This window comes from Thunnus maccoyii, chromosome 8, assembly GCF_910596095.1.
Source record: "Thunnus maccoyii chromosome 8, fThuMac1.1, whole genome shotgun sequence".
NCBI lineage: Eukaryota > Metazoa > Chordata > Actinopteri > Scombriformes > Scombridae > Thunnus > Thunnus maccoyii.
Genome location: NC_056540.1, coordinates 9,787,037 through 9,803,920, shown reverse-complemented (window position 1 = coordinate 9,803,920; position 16,884 = coordinate 9,787,037). Strand labels below are relative to the sequence as shown.

The window sequence follows — 16,884 nt, the reverse complement described above, 5'->3', positions numbered from 1 at the left end:
GTGCTTGATTATGTTGTAGACTCTTATTTAACTCGTGGATGAAGTTCTGTTTTTGATTTGTTCTCAGCCCAGAGCAGCTATTGCCTTTTGTGTTTTTTCTTGTTTTCCCGAGCCTGCTTTTTCCCTCCACACCTGCCCTGCATTCAGTGTTCCCTGCGTCTTCCCCAGCCAACACGCTCCCAGCCTGCCCTTGTGTCTTGCCACCTGTTCCTAGTTGCTTCATTAATTCAGTTTGTATTAAAGTCTTGGTTTTCGGTTCAATTTTGTTGGAACTGTTGTTCTGTATCGTTGTGTTTTCAGGTTTGTACTGTTCTGCCAACACAAGACTGGAATAAATAAGTTATTATTCAGCCTGGCTCTGCCTGCAGTCTCCTGCATTTGGGTCCACCTGCTCCGTTCCACCTAACAGTGCTGGAGTGCATTATATTGAAAAGTGTTCTTAATATTTTGTCCACACCATCAAGATGTATGAGGGAGGCAAAATATTATTAACACTTCAATATAATGCATTCCAGTACACCACTATGACCTCAACAACAAACATAACATAGAATTATCACCTTTGACAATGTCAACAAAAAACTGAAAATGTATAAGCTTTGTAAAAGTAGAATTTATGGCAGAGCTTTTGTATTGGATTGCATTAGATTGCACAGTTGTACCTAATATCAATATCAGCTATCAGTGACATCTCTAGCAGGTGATGGGTTGGCTTTGTATTGCCTGGCTGTGAGACAATTCATATATAGTGGTATTTTATCTGAAATGTATTCATAATAATAAAAAAAACAAAATAGTTATCAAAAATTATAGAATTTTGATGTCAAAGATGCAGTTTAAATTCATGACATTCATTGTGTAATACTGTAACTTGCTTGTTGCAATTCAAATGTAAAGTTTCCTAACAACACAAAGCAGAATTTATTCATATTATTTCAGTGGCTAATGTGCTTATTTCTTCTCTGTTCTTGTGTCGGGATTCAGAAAGTTTGCATTAAAAGCAAACCTTGGTTATCCATGTTTAATTGTTCCATGCCTGTGTGCTCAAATAAATAAATAATCTTCATCATGTATGTGTACAATGCCAGGAATCTGGACTCTTGTGCCATCTGCTGAAAGAATGTGGTGTATCTCAGCCTCCCTTCTAAACATGGGGCAGTATGAAGACATGGGTTTGGCAGAGGAACAGCTGACTGGCGGCTCCTGACAGTCACGCAGCTGACACTTACCAAAATGGCTGCCTTGGTGTGAATCAGGGAAAGAGGGTGATAACGGGACACATACAGCAAACTAACGGCCTTCCTCATTGATTATTTGGCTTTATCTTCACACTGGAAACTATAGAGATACAGTTGTGAGCAGTTTCAGCGTGCTTGACCAGCTGAAGAATTATAACATGCTAGACACGCTGAACCAAGACATGGAGGCGTCATTTCATTTTTGTTTTTATTCAGGACACATAGAGACAAAGTCACACACACACACACCAATCACCGACTGAGTGTCACAATTCTATCACCTTTCTAATTATAAACCAGAGCCTCGACTCTCCAAGAATGGAAGTTTAACCAGGCCCATCTGTGGCCTAAAATTAGCCCCCCCCCCCTCTCCAAAACACACACACACACACACACACACACACACACACACACACACACACACGCACAGACACACCATACTGCACTTTTCACAGCTCACAGCCCCTGTGGAAGCATCACACACTCCTTGGAGGGTATTCCAGTCTTACTTTCTTTCTTTCTTCACATGACTTATGATGGAAAGTGTTTAACTTCTCTCCTCTTTTAATACCTTTGGATATAACATCAGCAAGCAACTAGGAGGTGAGTGTCTTGTTACAGTAAGTCACAGTTTGCTGCTGTTGAAAAAAAAAAATGGTGTGACTTTGTTGCTACTGGCAAAAAGCATTCATTTTTTTGAAATATGTAAAATACATTTATGTGGGGTTTTGAAGTCAAGCACATTATATCCAACTATGATGTTTCCTTTGATTGCTCCTGTAAACAGAAAGTAACTGTGTCATTTATTAATAACCTGTGTTGTTTACCTCCATTTGTAGTGGTAGTATATGGTCATAGTAAGAAGCTGTCACAGACTTTCATGGTGAAATGTTAAAATAAAAATCATGCCAAAAAAAAATTAATCAAACATGACAGGAGCATGGCAGATGTGTACGTGTTTGTGTGGATTATCATCTCTCTGTGCTGTTGCAGATGGAAGGGCTTTGACTTGCATTAGCCTGGAGTTACATTATGGTTCTGGGCCAAGCTGTCAACATGAGTTTGATGGACATTTCTAAGATCTTCTCCCTGCTGCAGCCTAAGGAGGGGGATGAGGACAACGAGCAGTGTCAGGCCTTGAACAACGCTGTGAGCAGCGACAACGTGACACTTCTCTCCGAGCTCCTGTCTCAGGAGAGTTACAGGAGGTCTATCAATGCTCGGAGCGGGTGGGGGGTCCCAGTGACTCCCTTGCGCACTGCTGCTGCCCTGGGACACTTGAGGTGCCTGGAGGTGTTGCTGGAGCATGGTGCAGAGGTGAGATATAGAGGGAGGATTTTTGTTGTACAGCTTTCAGATGAGGATGATGAGATGGATCTTTTAGAGAGGGTGTGGAGGGGGCAGGTGGGACGCCACAGATGTGACTGCTGGTGGGTGTTATAGACAGAAGTATTTTGTTTAATAACTAAAATATACCGCACTCAGCCAACGCCCACTTCATTTAAAAGCCATTGTTCCTGCAGGTCTTTTGCAATACAGTGAGACACGTTTTCATTACATTTTGGATATTTAAGCTGTAACAATCAATATTTTTATTTAGACAATGGATTAGACGACTAAATGTAAAGTGAAAGTGGTCAAACCCACAGAAAATTAACCCCAGTTCGCCTCAACTTTACAGATCCTTTTAGTGTCTTTAAGCTCTTTGTTTACAGATGTACTAGACGTGTTAGACCCACTTGACTAAACCTGCCCAGCTTCAAATGTCAAATGAAAGACAGACAAAGTTAGTAACTAGCTGGTCAACAGTGTGGAAGATCCAGTAGACCCAATATATTTTCCCCAGGTGTTGGTGGAGATCAAAACAGACAGTGAGTATTGGACTTACGTTCATCAGGTGATCAGGTTATGGTTAAATAAATTATAATGTTGGTCTGTGTAAGATGGATGTGTAAATGGGGAATACTTTGTTCGCTGTCACAACTTTATAAGGTGATAATACCCACAACACTCACATATTATGATACTTTGTGTACTCGTACGACCAATTTAAACCTTCATTAACACATTTTTGGCTACTTGGGGGCAGTGGAAGCATAAATCACCTTTTATGGTATTAACAAACAGTTACCTACCTCCAGCGGATATAGTGCAACATTAACATTAGTTTGGAGTTGTGTTTTTGGCCACCTGACAAATGTAAATCCAATATTCATTCTGCTAGTAGCTCTGTTTCTTTTATCCATCAACTCCTGAGGAAATATTTGGCTCTTAAGCTCCTAAATGCTCCACTTTGTTTATCAGCTAGTCACTATGTTTCTCTGTCTGCTGTTTGGTGCTGGGTAGGTAGCATAGTTGTTTTTTTGTTTTTTGGCTGCTGTTTTCACTGAAAACTGCTGCTGTTTTCACTGAAAACAGCAGCCTGCAACTACGAAAAACAACACTATAAGCTGTGAGAGTGAACCAAAACACTTATGGCAGGCCATAAAAATAAAATAATGAACTGAAAAACCCCAAAATGCTCTGTAGAGCCGAGGGTAATTGTGGACTGCACAGACAAGTAGTGTTGTGTCCCATTGCTAAAATAAAAATATTGATTATAGCCTCTTTACGTTCTTGGATCACGAAACCAGCATTTGTCAGGAATGCATTTCCTAAAACTGTACTGTTGTGCTTCAATTCAGATAGACAGCTTAGACGTGAAGGCTCAGACGCCTTTGTTCACAGCTGTCAGCGGGAAACATCTGGACTGTGTGGTTGCCCTGCTGAAGGCCGGAGCCGATCCAAACGGCAGCCAGTACAACAACTGCTCGCCAGTGCTGACTGCTGCCCGGGAGGGCGACGTAGACGTGCTCCGAGAGCTTCTTCGTTATGGAGCTGAGGTGGACGTCAAACCCAAAGTGCCAGAGTGGGCCTCCAATGCCACAGCCTGCAGAGGGGCTCTTTATATCTCGGCTGTGTATGGACACCTGGACTGCTTTAAACTGCTCCTACTACACGGGGCCAACCCCAACTACAACTGCACAGATGACAAGATGCTGGCCAGGATAAAGCAGCCAAAGACAGTCCTGGAGGTGTGTCTCCGTTATGGATGTGGGGTGGAGTACATTCAGCTACTCATAGACTTTGGGGCAGATGTGTATCTCCCTACACTGATCATTGACAAGACTACAAAGCAGAATGAGGCTCTGGTTCTGCTGCTCAAAGAGAGAGGTAAGACACAAATTATAGTAGATTTTGAATATTTTTTAGCGTGTTACGTCTCAAAATGCAACTGCTGATCTAACTTTGTGTGTCTTTTTCTACAACAGTTTGTCCCAAAACGCTGATGTCACAGACTCGGCTAGCAATTCGAAGATACCTCCCCTTTGCAAAGAAGGAGTCTGCCATTGACAGTTTGGACATTCCTCTGATCCTGAGGAACTACCTGAAGCACGACACCTCTGAACTCATATGATGCTCAAGTTAGCATCAGGAGAAAAGGCCAGGTGATATTGTTTACCTCACTGACTTAAAGCATACTTTTGTTGGGTTTTCCAACTAGTGGGACAAGATGAAGGATGCTCAGCTGATCTCATTGTACACCAAGTAAAAATTTGGACTGTATCCTTTAGAGGTCACTGAGCTGTCTACTGCTGTAAAGTTGTTTTTACTTTTTCACATGAAGATTGGAGTTTGTGAATAGTTGTAGTTGTTTTTAATAAATTAATTTGAATAAATAGTTTTAGCAGTACAAAGCTTAGAGCAAAGAAAGTGCTCCATCTTGGGAAATCTGTCATGTCCTTGGGAGGTGTAACGCCTTGGTTGACCACTAGAGACCACAGTAACACTGCATATTGTGCTTGTCCAAATATGAGCCTTCCCAGTGGCAGTTTTTTGTCTCCCTGCATCGCCTCTAGCAATGATTTCGCAGGTATCTTCACACAATCAGATACAGTCATCAGTTATTTATACATACAGTCACAACTGGAAAAACACACACACACACACACACACACAAACAGAGTCACTGTCTGCACCACACCAGGATGTCTTAGATCTTGCCTGAAAAACAGTCTTGCATCTGTGGACTTCAAAACATTAGGCAGCAGAGCTATCAGCCTACACTTCAGCACGGCCAACTGGGAGAATATATTTGCATAAGTCTCATTACTTATTGATCACAGCATAGTTACAATTTGTGGTTGGAAGTTTGTTGCAAATTTTTTTTGTGACTTGTCAACACCATCCTGAAGATGTTATTATCTAATCCTATGTTCTTAAATTTAAATTTTGACCAGTCTTCTGTCACATATCCAGGAGTTCATATTTCAGCTTTTGAGAACAGGAGATGATGTCACACAACAGGAAACCCAGCACAATGCTCCCACTCACACTTTGACGCCTCGACACATAGTTCTGTAGAGGTTTTATTTTCAACAAAAGTACAGCTATATCAGATATGGATTTATTTTTACAGCGAAGTACAACATATTCCCAGTGCTTCTGATTACATCAAAACATATAATGTACATACAGTTGACATCTCCACTCTCCCATTCACAGTTTCTGGATTGAATAGGCATTATTTTTCAGGTTTTTCATTTCTACAACAAATAATCAAACTCAAAGGCCAGCAAGAAAGAAAATGACAAAATGTTTGCATATGGTGACAAAGGATATGGATACTGTGAGTAAATTCTCTGTGATAGGCAAAAATCCAGACCTCAAACTAGATGGTAATATACAATGAATAGATTGTGATTCCAAAAGTGGGGATGCCAGTCTTCTGTTAACTTTGTTGTCACTGAACACCACATCAAATATGGCTCATTGAAGACTCTGTTGTACCCTGACTATTCTGAAACAATACAGGACTGCATTAACCAACTGCAAGGAGTTCTTACTGAAGATGTTGCTATGCTAAATGTGAGTGAGCGCGGTTACTGGCTCCATATACAACCTGGACTAAAAGGGACTACAGAAATCTGAGAACCTCTGATGCACTCAGTTGACAGTCTGCTAACTTGGCTGTCTTGGATTATGACCGGAAAAAGAAAAAGGAAAAAAAAAACTGCACAGAAGGCTGTCCTCTCAGCTCTCAGTACAAGGTCAGAATGATAATTATATAAGAAAAACCAATATATACATCCTTCTAACAATGTGGCCAAAGTGGTAATATTTAATACTGCATTCAATAAATACAAGTGAGGAAATAATTTGTACTGTCAAGTCATTGTACTCCAAAGAATCTTTTTTTTTTTTTAAGTAGAAACAAGAGCATGATGTGAATTGCAATGAAGTACTGTGTGTGTCTTCAGGATTATGTTTATTTTTAGCTCATCCCGAGAGGTTTCGCATTTATTCAGCTCTTCTGCTTGACTACAAATCTATACACAAACGCCCATGATCAGTGCTAACTCCTATTTGGTTCACTGTTGTCATAGAAAAATTATACCCGTTTTGCCTCAGCAGTTAATGGTGTTCCAAGAATAACCAGCGGTTTGGACCATGACAGTGTAGGTTGGACTCAAAGAAAAGAAGAAAAAAAAGTTGAAGATAATGTTACAGTTTATAGTACCCATTATATCTGGGCAAAGAGAGCATCAGTGCCTTTCATTTTACCTATCAACAGTTAAGTCTTTGATTCAGCATGAGGAAAAGATGCTTCCCCCCTCTGCTTGACAATAAATTAAAAAAAACAGAAGCTACAACCGTGAATGTGAAGTGAGCAGGAGACAGGTGGACAGAGAAAAGAACTCCCTTTAGTGAGATGGCATGGGTTCACAAATGAATGGTTCCACATTGTGGGGAATCCCATTGGAAGTTAAATGAAACTAAACAATCTGTTAAGAGTTGTCTTAAGTCTCATGCAAAATATTGGATGCCACAAGCATGCATTTACCTGGTACTGAGGTCTACCGCACGCTAGAACTGGAACAACATTCGTCTCCAACGCAAAATACCAATATCCAAATATATGATCTGTTCTTTTTACATTATTTACAGTGTGTAGCTGATAAAGGTAAAATAGATGATTTTTTTCTTTTGATTCATAACTCACTGTTAATAATATATTTTGAAATGTGCAACCTAACTTGACTAATGAAAATCTGGTTTCTACTATATATTCAAATTAAACCATCTTTCAGTTAAATATATAACAATAAAGGAATTCTATGTGGTTTCTAAACATCTGAAATCAGAATTAACTTCTTTTTGTGCAATAAAATTACTGCTATGTAAGTGTGATATAATATAATAAGGTGTTTCAGTCAGACAGCACAGTATCTACTCATATGGAAAAGGCCTGACCTCTAAGTTTCTGTCCGAGTGGATCTCATGCACCGGGGGAAAGAGGAATTCCCAGTGTGTATGAGAAAGAGAGAGAAAGAGAGAGAGAGAGAGAGTGTGTGCGTGTGTGTGTGAGAGAGAGAGATAGAGAGAGAGAGAGAGAGAGAGAGAGAGAGGAAGAGAGAGATGCAAGTCCCACACTGAAGGGAAAATACATGACTAATTCAAATCTGCCTGTGAAACTGAATAGATAATCACTAGTGGAATGCTGGAAGGCACTGTTAGATAGCATCTCTCTTCTCCGCAGCAGAACGGGCCAGCAAGTGTGCATGATTATGTGTCCGTGTGTGTGTGTGTGTGTTTGCCTGCATGCTTGTATCTGTATGTTGGTGGTGGTGGTGGTGGTGGTGGTGGTGGTGGCGTGGAGTAGGGGAGGGGGTGTAGGGGGGGTGGGTTGGTGGGCGTAGCACGGGACCTGAGGTTATCATGGCCTGGGAACCATATCTTTTTGCTGTGCCAGACAAGGGAATTATCTTCCAAAACAATCTCACTGGGAGCCATCTCTACAGACACCAGCAGCCAACTCACCCATTTCTCAACTTTCTTTACTGAAACAAAACATAAATTACACAACATACAAAGCAACTCTAAGGTCTTTTTTTCCAATAGGTTATAAGGCCTATAAGAAGGCAAACAAATGACATAGAACGATATATAACTCTTTCATATCACGGTAGTGAATAGTGAAGATATATAATGATATATCACATTGCACAAGTTGTCATACTGTATATGTACTGTCCATCTGGTGATATAACACAAAATGTACTTCTGCATCTGAGGTCAAAATATGATCACAAACCGTGGGCAGATGTTTCACTTACATTCCAACTGTAGAAAAGAATACACCTTCATCGTGTGTGTAAATTGGTAGTTTTCTCCTCAGTGGATCTTCTCTTATCTAATATCTCTGTTGAAATAGCATTGCAACAGCAGCTTCAGGGACATTGATGATTAAACAAATCAATCTGATCAGGCCACAGTCCTCTGTAATTCACTTAACGGTGCCGAGCTAACTGCCAGAACATGGATCAGATCTGGAAAACAACGTGACAGGGAGGAGTGCCAAGACTTGAAGCTGCAGTCTTTAGAGATGCATGAATCTGACAGAGGACACCTGCATGCTACAGATTAAATCCACCTTTCTGCCTTCCCTGCGGTATTGGCTCACACTCCTACAGAGTACTTTTTGCAGTAACGACTCGCAACCTCAGGAACTGTAAATAGTCGTATAGTTCATTTATCATTTTTTGACCATTTTCCCTTGTGCTGGTTATGGTTCTCTCTAATTTCTCACACTGTGGCATCACTCTAACTCAAATGAGACAAAAAGGTACTCCTCAGACTGAATATGTGCTGTGCTTTTTTACAGTGTGAGCAATACAAAATAATTAAGTCAACTGAGGAAGTCTTTTTACAGCTGACGTGAGAAAGAGATATTATTTCAGACCTTGGCCAATGCATCAACTTCACTTTCTGCTCTCAGCGGATTTCCGGAGGTAGGCTGTACTCTTTCCAAACACCCAGTGAGCTGCCAGCACAGTGCTACAGGGGTGGTCTCTGGGGAGAGTGGGGAGGGGCTCTGACACAAGGCAGGTGGACCGTAGCCTGCCTATCTCCTGCTCCCAGCTGTTTCATCTGAGCGGCAAGCTCTCCGTAAAATGCAACCCACAGCCCCTCGGCGTGATCGGATATGAATACCCTGTCAAAACTGGTTGGTGAAAGGATGTAAATATTCTATTGATGTTCCCACTATTGATTTGTTCCCTGACCCATCATATCATGGCCAATGGCAGGTTTCCAAAAGAATGAAGCTCTTCCTCTGAGAACCACTGACTCACAGAGGCTGAGCAGGTGGGTAGAGAGATAGAGAGGGACGCAAAGAGGGAGGGAGACACTGTGAACGTCATACTTGCTGAAAAGAGGGCTACTATACGCAGACAGCTTGAGAGAGTGAAGAGGAATATGGAGCGCTGAGAGTGAGGAGGAGATCCAGACGCAGACATGAGTAGAGCCTGTGATCAGCGGTAGGATGGATCTAACTCAGAGGTGACAGTCGAGCTTCACAGGTCCGTCAGATGCCTCAGCCAGTAGCTGAGGCCTGTCGTTATTCAATCTCACATTCAGAAGAATGCAACAAGCAATTGCACATAGCAGCACAGCAGGATCTCAGACACAATCATACTACTAGGGATGACCTGGCGTGGCCTTGTGTTTGTCTCTGGATGATGGATTAAAAATGAAATAATACAACAATCTCAATGAACTCCAGGACATTCAGATGGTGTGATGATGAGTGTTGCAGAATCCGAGGGAAAGAGTTCATGACGGTTGACTCAGCTGGAGAAGCATGATAACTAAGAACGTTACTAACATATATGAATTGTAAAGTTTCTTTTTTTTTCCTCAATTTTTTTAAATCCAAGTCTTCAGTCCTCTTGCTGCTTCCAATCACACTCTATATTTAACATTGGTCCTTAACTTTGAAGTCTCTTGTGTATGTGTGTTTTTCGTATTTTCTTCATCATGGGACATGATCATCCAGTGTTTAGTGCTTCTAAGAAAAATAGCTGGTCCTTCAGAAGAGTCTGTGTATCTCTATTTCTTAAATGGAGCTAATCTACTAAAATTCTGCCAGAAAGGAGCCTGGCCTCTTTTGGATTGACTGAATTCAAAAACCTCTCCTTGTGCCATGTCCTCCGTTACCTCATACTGCCCCGCACTGAGGGGGTCCTGGGGGGGCGGGTATGAGGGGGGCGTGCACCTGTTTACACCTAGGAAGGCAGGTGCAAAAGAGCAAGAAGGGGGGTGTGAAGGGAGGGGACAAGGAGGCAGTGCAGGGCACAAAGCAAAAGAGAAAAGGAGGGGAGGTGGATAGCACAGAGGAAACATTGTCAGTATTGTATCTGAAACAGACACAACAACACAACATCAATTCATGCTTCCACAGAAAACAGGCATATAGACGTACGAAATGAGCCTTCGGTGTTAACATTCCTGCATATTAAACCTGAGATATGATACAGTATGATCATATGATGACAGCTGAATTGGAAGTAAAGTGGAATTCAGCTCTAGCAATGACACAAGGGAGACTAAAGATGCTATTCAATCAAACTCTGTAGCAGGCAAACAAGAGAACCGACAGATTACATCTGATACAATGATGAGACCAAGCATTTGGACAAGAGACATTGTTCTTCTGTGTTTGTTGACAGCACGTTTGTTTGAATAGCACCCTCAACACTTGAGAACACAAGAGTGGCGAAAATAGAGCCAACAGAAAAGCTGTTAATATGCGTTTAACTACAGTCTACAATGTCATTTAGCTACAGTCTACAAGCATCACAACTATGCTAGTGTAATTAAAAATTAGATACAGTCAATATTTGGAGATGAAATATTCAAAAGTTGCCATGGCATCTTAAAAAAACATGAAAAGATGAGAAACAGTGTCTTTTTGTTACGGGGTATTTTGCCAAACACTGTTTTAGCAGTTAGAAGGGTTAGATCTATTTGTGTTAGTGAAACCTGTTTATATTGGATAGTCAAGACAATGCTTGTAAACAGATTGGACAGTGACTGCATGCTCCAATGCCAACGTTAATCACAACACCTCCCAATGCTGCTTAGCAGTTGCCATGGCATCTTATTGTGCTAGCTCTAAGGAGAACTCTAATGCATATACCTTTATCATTTTCAAACCATGTCCATACAACATGGCCCTCTTTCTCAAGATGAAATCTATAAATGAATCTGAAATTCAAGAGAGTACTTCACCTTGTGCCAGCCATGTACACATACAGCACTTAGAAACACACAACATTTACTTCTGACAGACATCTACAGGGATCCTAATGTCAGAGAGAACATTCCAGCAGTGGTCATTGGTTAATTAATACCTTAATGGATGGTCATGCTTTATTGTGACACTGGCAATAGCAAGAACATCAGTAATGGTAAATGTACAAACATCTAGCCTAGCGCTAAAATGGCTAAATCTTAAAGGATGATACCAGCAGTACTGACATGTGGGTCCTCTGTCTGTGTCTCTTTGTTGGTAGATAGCATCTTAAATAACTTGTCTGACATCTTTTTTCTGTTACTGAGATAGTTGGTGGCTGTTGGGGTTCATTTATCACTGTCATAGCGTTTTGACATTTGTGGCACAGATTTTGTAAAATTGAAAAAATGACACATTAACCTTGATGTTTCCTCTCACTTGTTCCATTGTGTTATATGACACAATGTAAAGTAGAGGCTCCTTCTTCTAAAAGTGACATAATTAAGACATAATGAAGAAACTACTGAAAAATTGCACCTAAAAAAAGGTATTTGTTGTTTAGGGTATATTTTGATCCTCTGGGTAAGTCGTAAGCACCAACGACCACCCTAAGTCAGTAAAAGTAAAAAATGCAAACAGTTGTCTGAGGTATTAAATTTTCTCAAGACAAGCATGACACAGAACCCACATGTCCTGAACACTGGAATCACCCTTTAAACTCAATACTTCATGCAAACAGCCCTCTGTCTTTTCATTGATGCTTAACAGCTGCTTTACTACACACATCAAGTCTTCCTCGTGTATTGGCTGACAGACATTTAATTCATAGGAAATGTTGAAGGTAAAAAAGCGAGAAGACATGAAGCCACGTGACTTTTCTAGCTTACTTAGTACACACTTAGTCTAGGTCCATTCATAAGCAAGGTATGCGTGTTCAAAAAGAGGTGTAGAAAGTAAAAAAGAGAGCAGGTTGAAGGGAGAGTAAACAGCGATGAGAAGACAGAGCACACCAGCGAGGAAAAGAAAAGGGAAATCACCTGATATCTTCTTGTTGCCTCACCTTTCTGTTTGGTCACCTTTCTCACTGTCATGGCTGCCTGCCGCTTCTGGTACTCAGAAATCTCAAAACCTAAACAAACGATACAGTATTTTGTAAAATGTTTCCACACAGGGACAAAAAAAAAAAAGGGCCACGAGAAGCCTTTTCCCGTGACTTAACAACTATGAAGTATTCTTTATGTTTAAGTTTTCACAACAAAGTCATAAAAAGCACAAAACCTACCCAAACCGTAATAATAATAATAATAATAATGAAATATTATTTCTTTACATATAAATTTATCACTTTTGACGACACTTTCAGCAGTAAATAAATACATTAATACATTTGCAACACTCATTTAAAAACAACTACAGTATGGCTTGAATGTTATGTGCTTTACATCAGGGAGCTCATGTTTTGTGCTGAAAACGTGCTTTGTAGTGTGCTGCAGCAAAAACAATTTATCACTGCTCTTGTGTGCCCATTGTGACTGAAACTAACAGGGAGGTGCGGAGATGCGCGCGACTAACCGATTTTCTCATCCTCCTGCACCATCTTCCTCTCCTCGTGGAAGGCCCTGAGCCAGCGGATCTTCTCCTCCGGCTTCTTGGCCAGGAAGATGTGGATCTCCTCGCTGTCTTTGTTGCACAGTTTGAAAGCGTTCTTCACACTGACGTTGAAGTCATCGTCACGCCCGTCTATGGCGTCCCGCACCTCGTAGCGATCCATGTCAATGCGGCCCTTATAGTACAGGATGTCCCGGCGTATCAGATCCTGTGGAAGAGGAAGGGAAGGTGTCTATTATTGTGCGTGTGTGCATGTGTGTGCTGAACCTTATAGGTGTCAACAAGCATCCGTGGTATCCTGAGAGTCTGTCTTATGCAACCCTTTCCATCTGCTGCCCAAACATACAAGCACCCTCCATACACATTGCAGGATGCCAAATTTCTCTGCAAATCTGCTCATTCTGTGGTATCACGACATAAAAAAGGTAGGAACTGCTATTTTAACCCTGGCATTGTCACATACTAGTTTATAAGATATACAAGTGCAATGTAATGCAACAACCTTGCATTAAATTATATCTTTGTGAAGCTTATAATTAATAATAAAAATAATAATAATAAAGAATAAATAATTGATTAATACTGAGGTTTGCATCAGAGAGGTGTTGATTCAACTACATTTTTTGAGACTGCATTTTGTGTTTCTAATATTCTGTCCCCTTAATGCAACACCAGCAGTAACTACACTGCGTAAGACATATTGTAAATTAGCAGTACAGATTAACAACAGTACAGATAAATAGTGGTAATCAAAAAAATATTTTGTTTTCATATTTTTCACCCACAACAGATTCGGGGTAATTCTTTGATTTTGAAGTATCGTTTTCGCTTCTAGAAGTACCGAAGCCTCATAAAAACTATAAATATGTGATTTATATTGTTCAACTACACCAGTAAAAGACTGCTACTAACAATTATTTTCATCACTGATAAGTCACTGATGAGTATTTCTTTGATTAACTTATAAATCGTTGGTCTATAAAATGTCAACAAATAGAGCAAAATGCACATCACAATTACATAAAGTCTAAGGTGACCTCTTCAAATTGCTTGTTTCTTCCGACCAACAGCCCAAAACTCAAAAATGTTAAATTTACTGTCACCTAAGACAGAGTAAAGCCACCAATCCTCACACTGGATGAAGTGGAACCAGAGAATGTTTTGTACTTTTGCCTGAAATACTAAACGACTAATCAATCATTCGACTTATCATTTAAACTCTATGTAAATGCGTCAACTGCAAGTAACCTTAACCAACCCAACTTTGATTATTTGCATGAATAAGACGTCCACATAAAACAATCTCTGTAGTCCATTGCCTTAGGGCAAAATAACATCCAGTCACACTATAAGGTCAATGAAGGTAAAAAAGAAAAAAAAAAATCATCTAATGAGCGTGCAGAGACAAATCTGCATCTGTGTGCTGATAAGAAAAGAGATGGGAGGAAAAGATGGAAGGCTACATGCAACCTACTACTAACACACCCCTGAGGGCTGCCGTTACACATGTAGCACTGAGGATGCTGGAGAAGGAAGTGTAGAACAAAGACTAAAATTTATAATTTAGTATGTCTTGGAGCTTTTTTTTTTCCAGTGGACCATAACAGCTAACACATGTGGTGATCTGCAGACATACCAGAGTTCATTTCTGGTGCCACAGATGTTCAACCGTGACAGAAGGAGATGAACAAAGGGGAGGATAGAGAAGCAGGAAGACAGTATATCCATATATATGCTACTTTTTCAGTGTGTTTGAGAAATTATTGTTCCTTAGTGTGTACACGTGTGTGAGCCTGTGATGCTGCGGTTACTCTGTCTCTGTGTATGTTTGTGTCTAAGTGTCTGTCCGCATTTGTGTCTGCGTTTCCGTGTGCATGTACTGTCGAGCCTAGCCGAGCGTGAACATCCGTCTGACAGGAGAGCGCAGCCTCTGTGCATTAAAGCCCAAACTACCACAGCTCCATTTTGTGAAAGGTGCTGAGTACTTGAACGGATCTTCACTGAGGGGTGATGCGTCTCATGCAGTGTTATGTAATCTATTTGCAGCTCTCAAGTAAGGTTGAAGGAGTCACATTGTCTTCAAGCATCTCCGTCATCAGCATGTGATACACAAGTTTCAAGAACACAGGCTGGGGGTGCGTTTTTAGCTTATCAGCTTGTTTTCAGCCAACAAAGTCTTCAAATAAAAGGAAGAAAGTGAACAAAGAGACAAGACGGCCTACCTTCTTACAGAGGACCAGCTGGTGATCAAAGAGGAAGAAAACTCGCTGCTGGCTGCGTCCGTACGGCTGATAGATCCATGACAACTCCCCAGTGTAGATGAGCTCCGAGCTTCTGTCCAAGATATCATCCCCCTAGACACACACACACACACACACATGAAAACAGATACACAATTAATAAATCAAAAAGATATTCAGAGACATTACTAGGTAATTGATGCAACTGCCAAAAGTTAAAAAGCCTAATGTTGTTAAAAGATGTTATATTAGATGATTAGGCATCTAATGCAAGGTTATGTCTAGGTCTGAATGTCTTGAAGTGAACATTTAGAAGATGTCCTTTGTAGTTTGTGAAAAAGAGAGACACATAGGGGATTTAAGGAGTAACTTTAGGGATTTTAAAGTCATATACAAATGTTAAATGACATTTTTCCACGATGTTAACTTGAGGTTGTCGAAATCTGTCTAAATTTGGTGACAGTTACAGTGCAAGAGTAAAATATCTGTCCTCCTATTTATGTCGCAGTCTGAAAGCCCATAAAAATCCATAAAGCTTCACTTTTCAAAAGACAAAAATGTGAGGAATTCAGGGAGTGACTCTGAATATGTAAACATCAAATTGACTGTTTTCACAAAGCAAACATGAGGTTGTGGAAAGCTATTCACATTTGGTGACAGCTATATGGGGTAAAAGTAACTGTAACTACAAAGCTGGACTACACAGACTAGACCAGATTTAGCCAATAAAACAACATCCGTGGACATCAGATGCTCGGTAATTACTCCACAGTCGATACAAACACATACCTCCCAGTCCAGAACAGAGGCTTGCCACTGGGCGATCTTGTCGATGTTTTCCAGCCTCCTCTTCCTCTCGTTGATCTGCTGGGTGACGTTCCGCATTACTGCCAGGGCTGCTGCCACGTATCGATAGTCGCTACAGACACAGTGTGCACATAATTACTCCTGGGGTATTAAAAGGTAAAGTTATAGCTCTTGGAGACTGGCCACTCTTTAAAGAAGACATGTACTGTACTAGTAGTGAAAGACACAGAATGGCCTATTAAAGGACTGGGGTTATAAACTCTAGTAAAAGCAGTATGTCTGCTGGAACACAGTCAAAATAACACACCACCATTTAATTCTAATCAGCCACTTTCTCTATCCACAGTTAACTCTGGCTGCTTCTATGCTAACTGAGCTGGATTTATCCCTTTGGCTTAGATGTGCTATGGATCCAATCCTCACTTTGGAAGATAATGTGTGTGTGTGTGTGTGTGTGTGTGTGTGTGTGTGACAGAGAGCGGGCCTATATCTGGCAGATTCTCCACAGCTCCTAACAGTCAAACACTGCGATCTGGCAGGCCTCGCTGGCAGAGCTGGCACCTGTCCCTCTCTGGCTGAGAATGCGTGGTTTGTGAATGACCTGGAGCTGGCTGAGACACGCTGAATCACTTACAGCATGTTTCTGCGGGCTTGCACGCATGAGTTTGCACATCTGGATGCTCACGTATGCGTATGTGCACGAGATACCCTCTGCAAATGTTTACATTGTGTACTGTGCTTCTGTGACGTGCATGAGCTGTGTGTGTGGAAAATGTTGATGCTTGTACATGAGCCAGGAAAAGACCCGATTTATATTCAATCTGTAATCTGTTTCTATACAGAGTTCTGTGCAATTATTCATATGTTGGTGCAC

At 40.9% G+C, this 16,884-nt stretch overlaps 2 protein-coding genes across 6 annotated transcripts in view; one reads left to right on the top strand and one right to left on the bottom strand.

Annotated features, from left to right (window-relative positions):
* The first annotated feature begins 1,665 nt into the window (after positions 1 to 1,665).
* Positions 1,666 to 6,910, top strand: LOC121901506 (ankyrin repeat and SOCS box protein 12-like). 2 transcript variants are annotated; one of them, XM_042418320.1, is made up of 4 exons: positions 1,666 to 1,841; positions 2,239 to 2,555; positions 3,923 to 4,451; positions 4,550 to 6,910. In XM_042418320.1, the coding sequence occupies exons 2-4, from the start codon at positions 2,271 to 2,273 to the stop codon at positions 4,693 to 4,695; spliced, it is 960 nt and encodes a 319-aa protein (XP_042274254.1). In that variant the 5' UTR covers positions 1,666 to 1,841; positions 2,239 to 2,270; the 3' UTR covers positions 4,696 to 6,910. The 2 variants fall into 2 exon arrangements, with proteins under 2 accessions (XP_042274254.1, XP_042274253.1); XM_042418319.1 differs by having other exon boundaries at positions 2,232 to 2,555.
* The window catches only part of LOC121901505 (rho guanine nucleotide exchange factor 9), a 43,936-nt gene continuing 32,686 nt past the window's right edge, over positions 5,635 to 16,884 (bottom strand). For 3 of the 4 annotated variants that reach the window (XM_042418317.1, XM_042418314.1, XM_042418316.1), the window contains 5 exons: positions 15,993 to 16,122; positions 15,186 to 15,317; positions 12,928 to 13,171; positions 12,416 to 12,484; positions 5,635 to 10,345 (listed from right to left, as the gene is read on the bottom strand). In XM_042418317.1, coding sequence (XP_042274251.1) covers positions 10,170 to 10,345; positions 12,416 to 12,484; positions 12,928 to 13,171; positions 15,186 to 15,317; positions 15,993 to 16,122 — 751 coding nt within the window. In that variant the 3' untranslated portion in view covers positions 5,635 to 10,169. Of the gene's footprint in view, positions 10,346 to 12,392; positions 12,485 to 12,927; positions 13,172 to 15,185; positions 15,318 to 15,992; positions 16,123 to 16,884 lie in introns of all 4 variants that reach the window. The other variant, XM_042418315.1, reaches the window with a different exon arrangement.

Coding starts and splice junctions, on each gene's coding strand:
- LOC121901506 (XM_042418320.1), top strand. CDS start 2,271: ATGGTTCTGGGCCAAGCTGTCAACATGAGTTTGATGGACATTTCTAAG. Junction 2,556..3,922: donor TGCTGGAGCATGGTGCAGAG/GTGAGATATAGA, acceptor GCTTCAATTCAG/ATAGACAGCTTAGACGTGAA. Junction 4,452..4,549: donor TCTGCTGCTCAAAGAGAGAG/GTAAGACACAAA, acceptor TTTCTACAACAG/TTTGTCCCAAAACGCTGATG.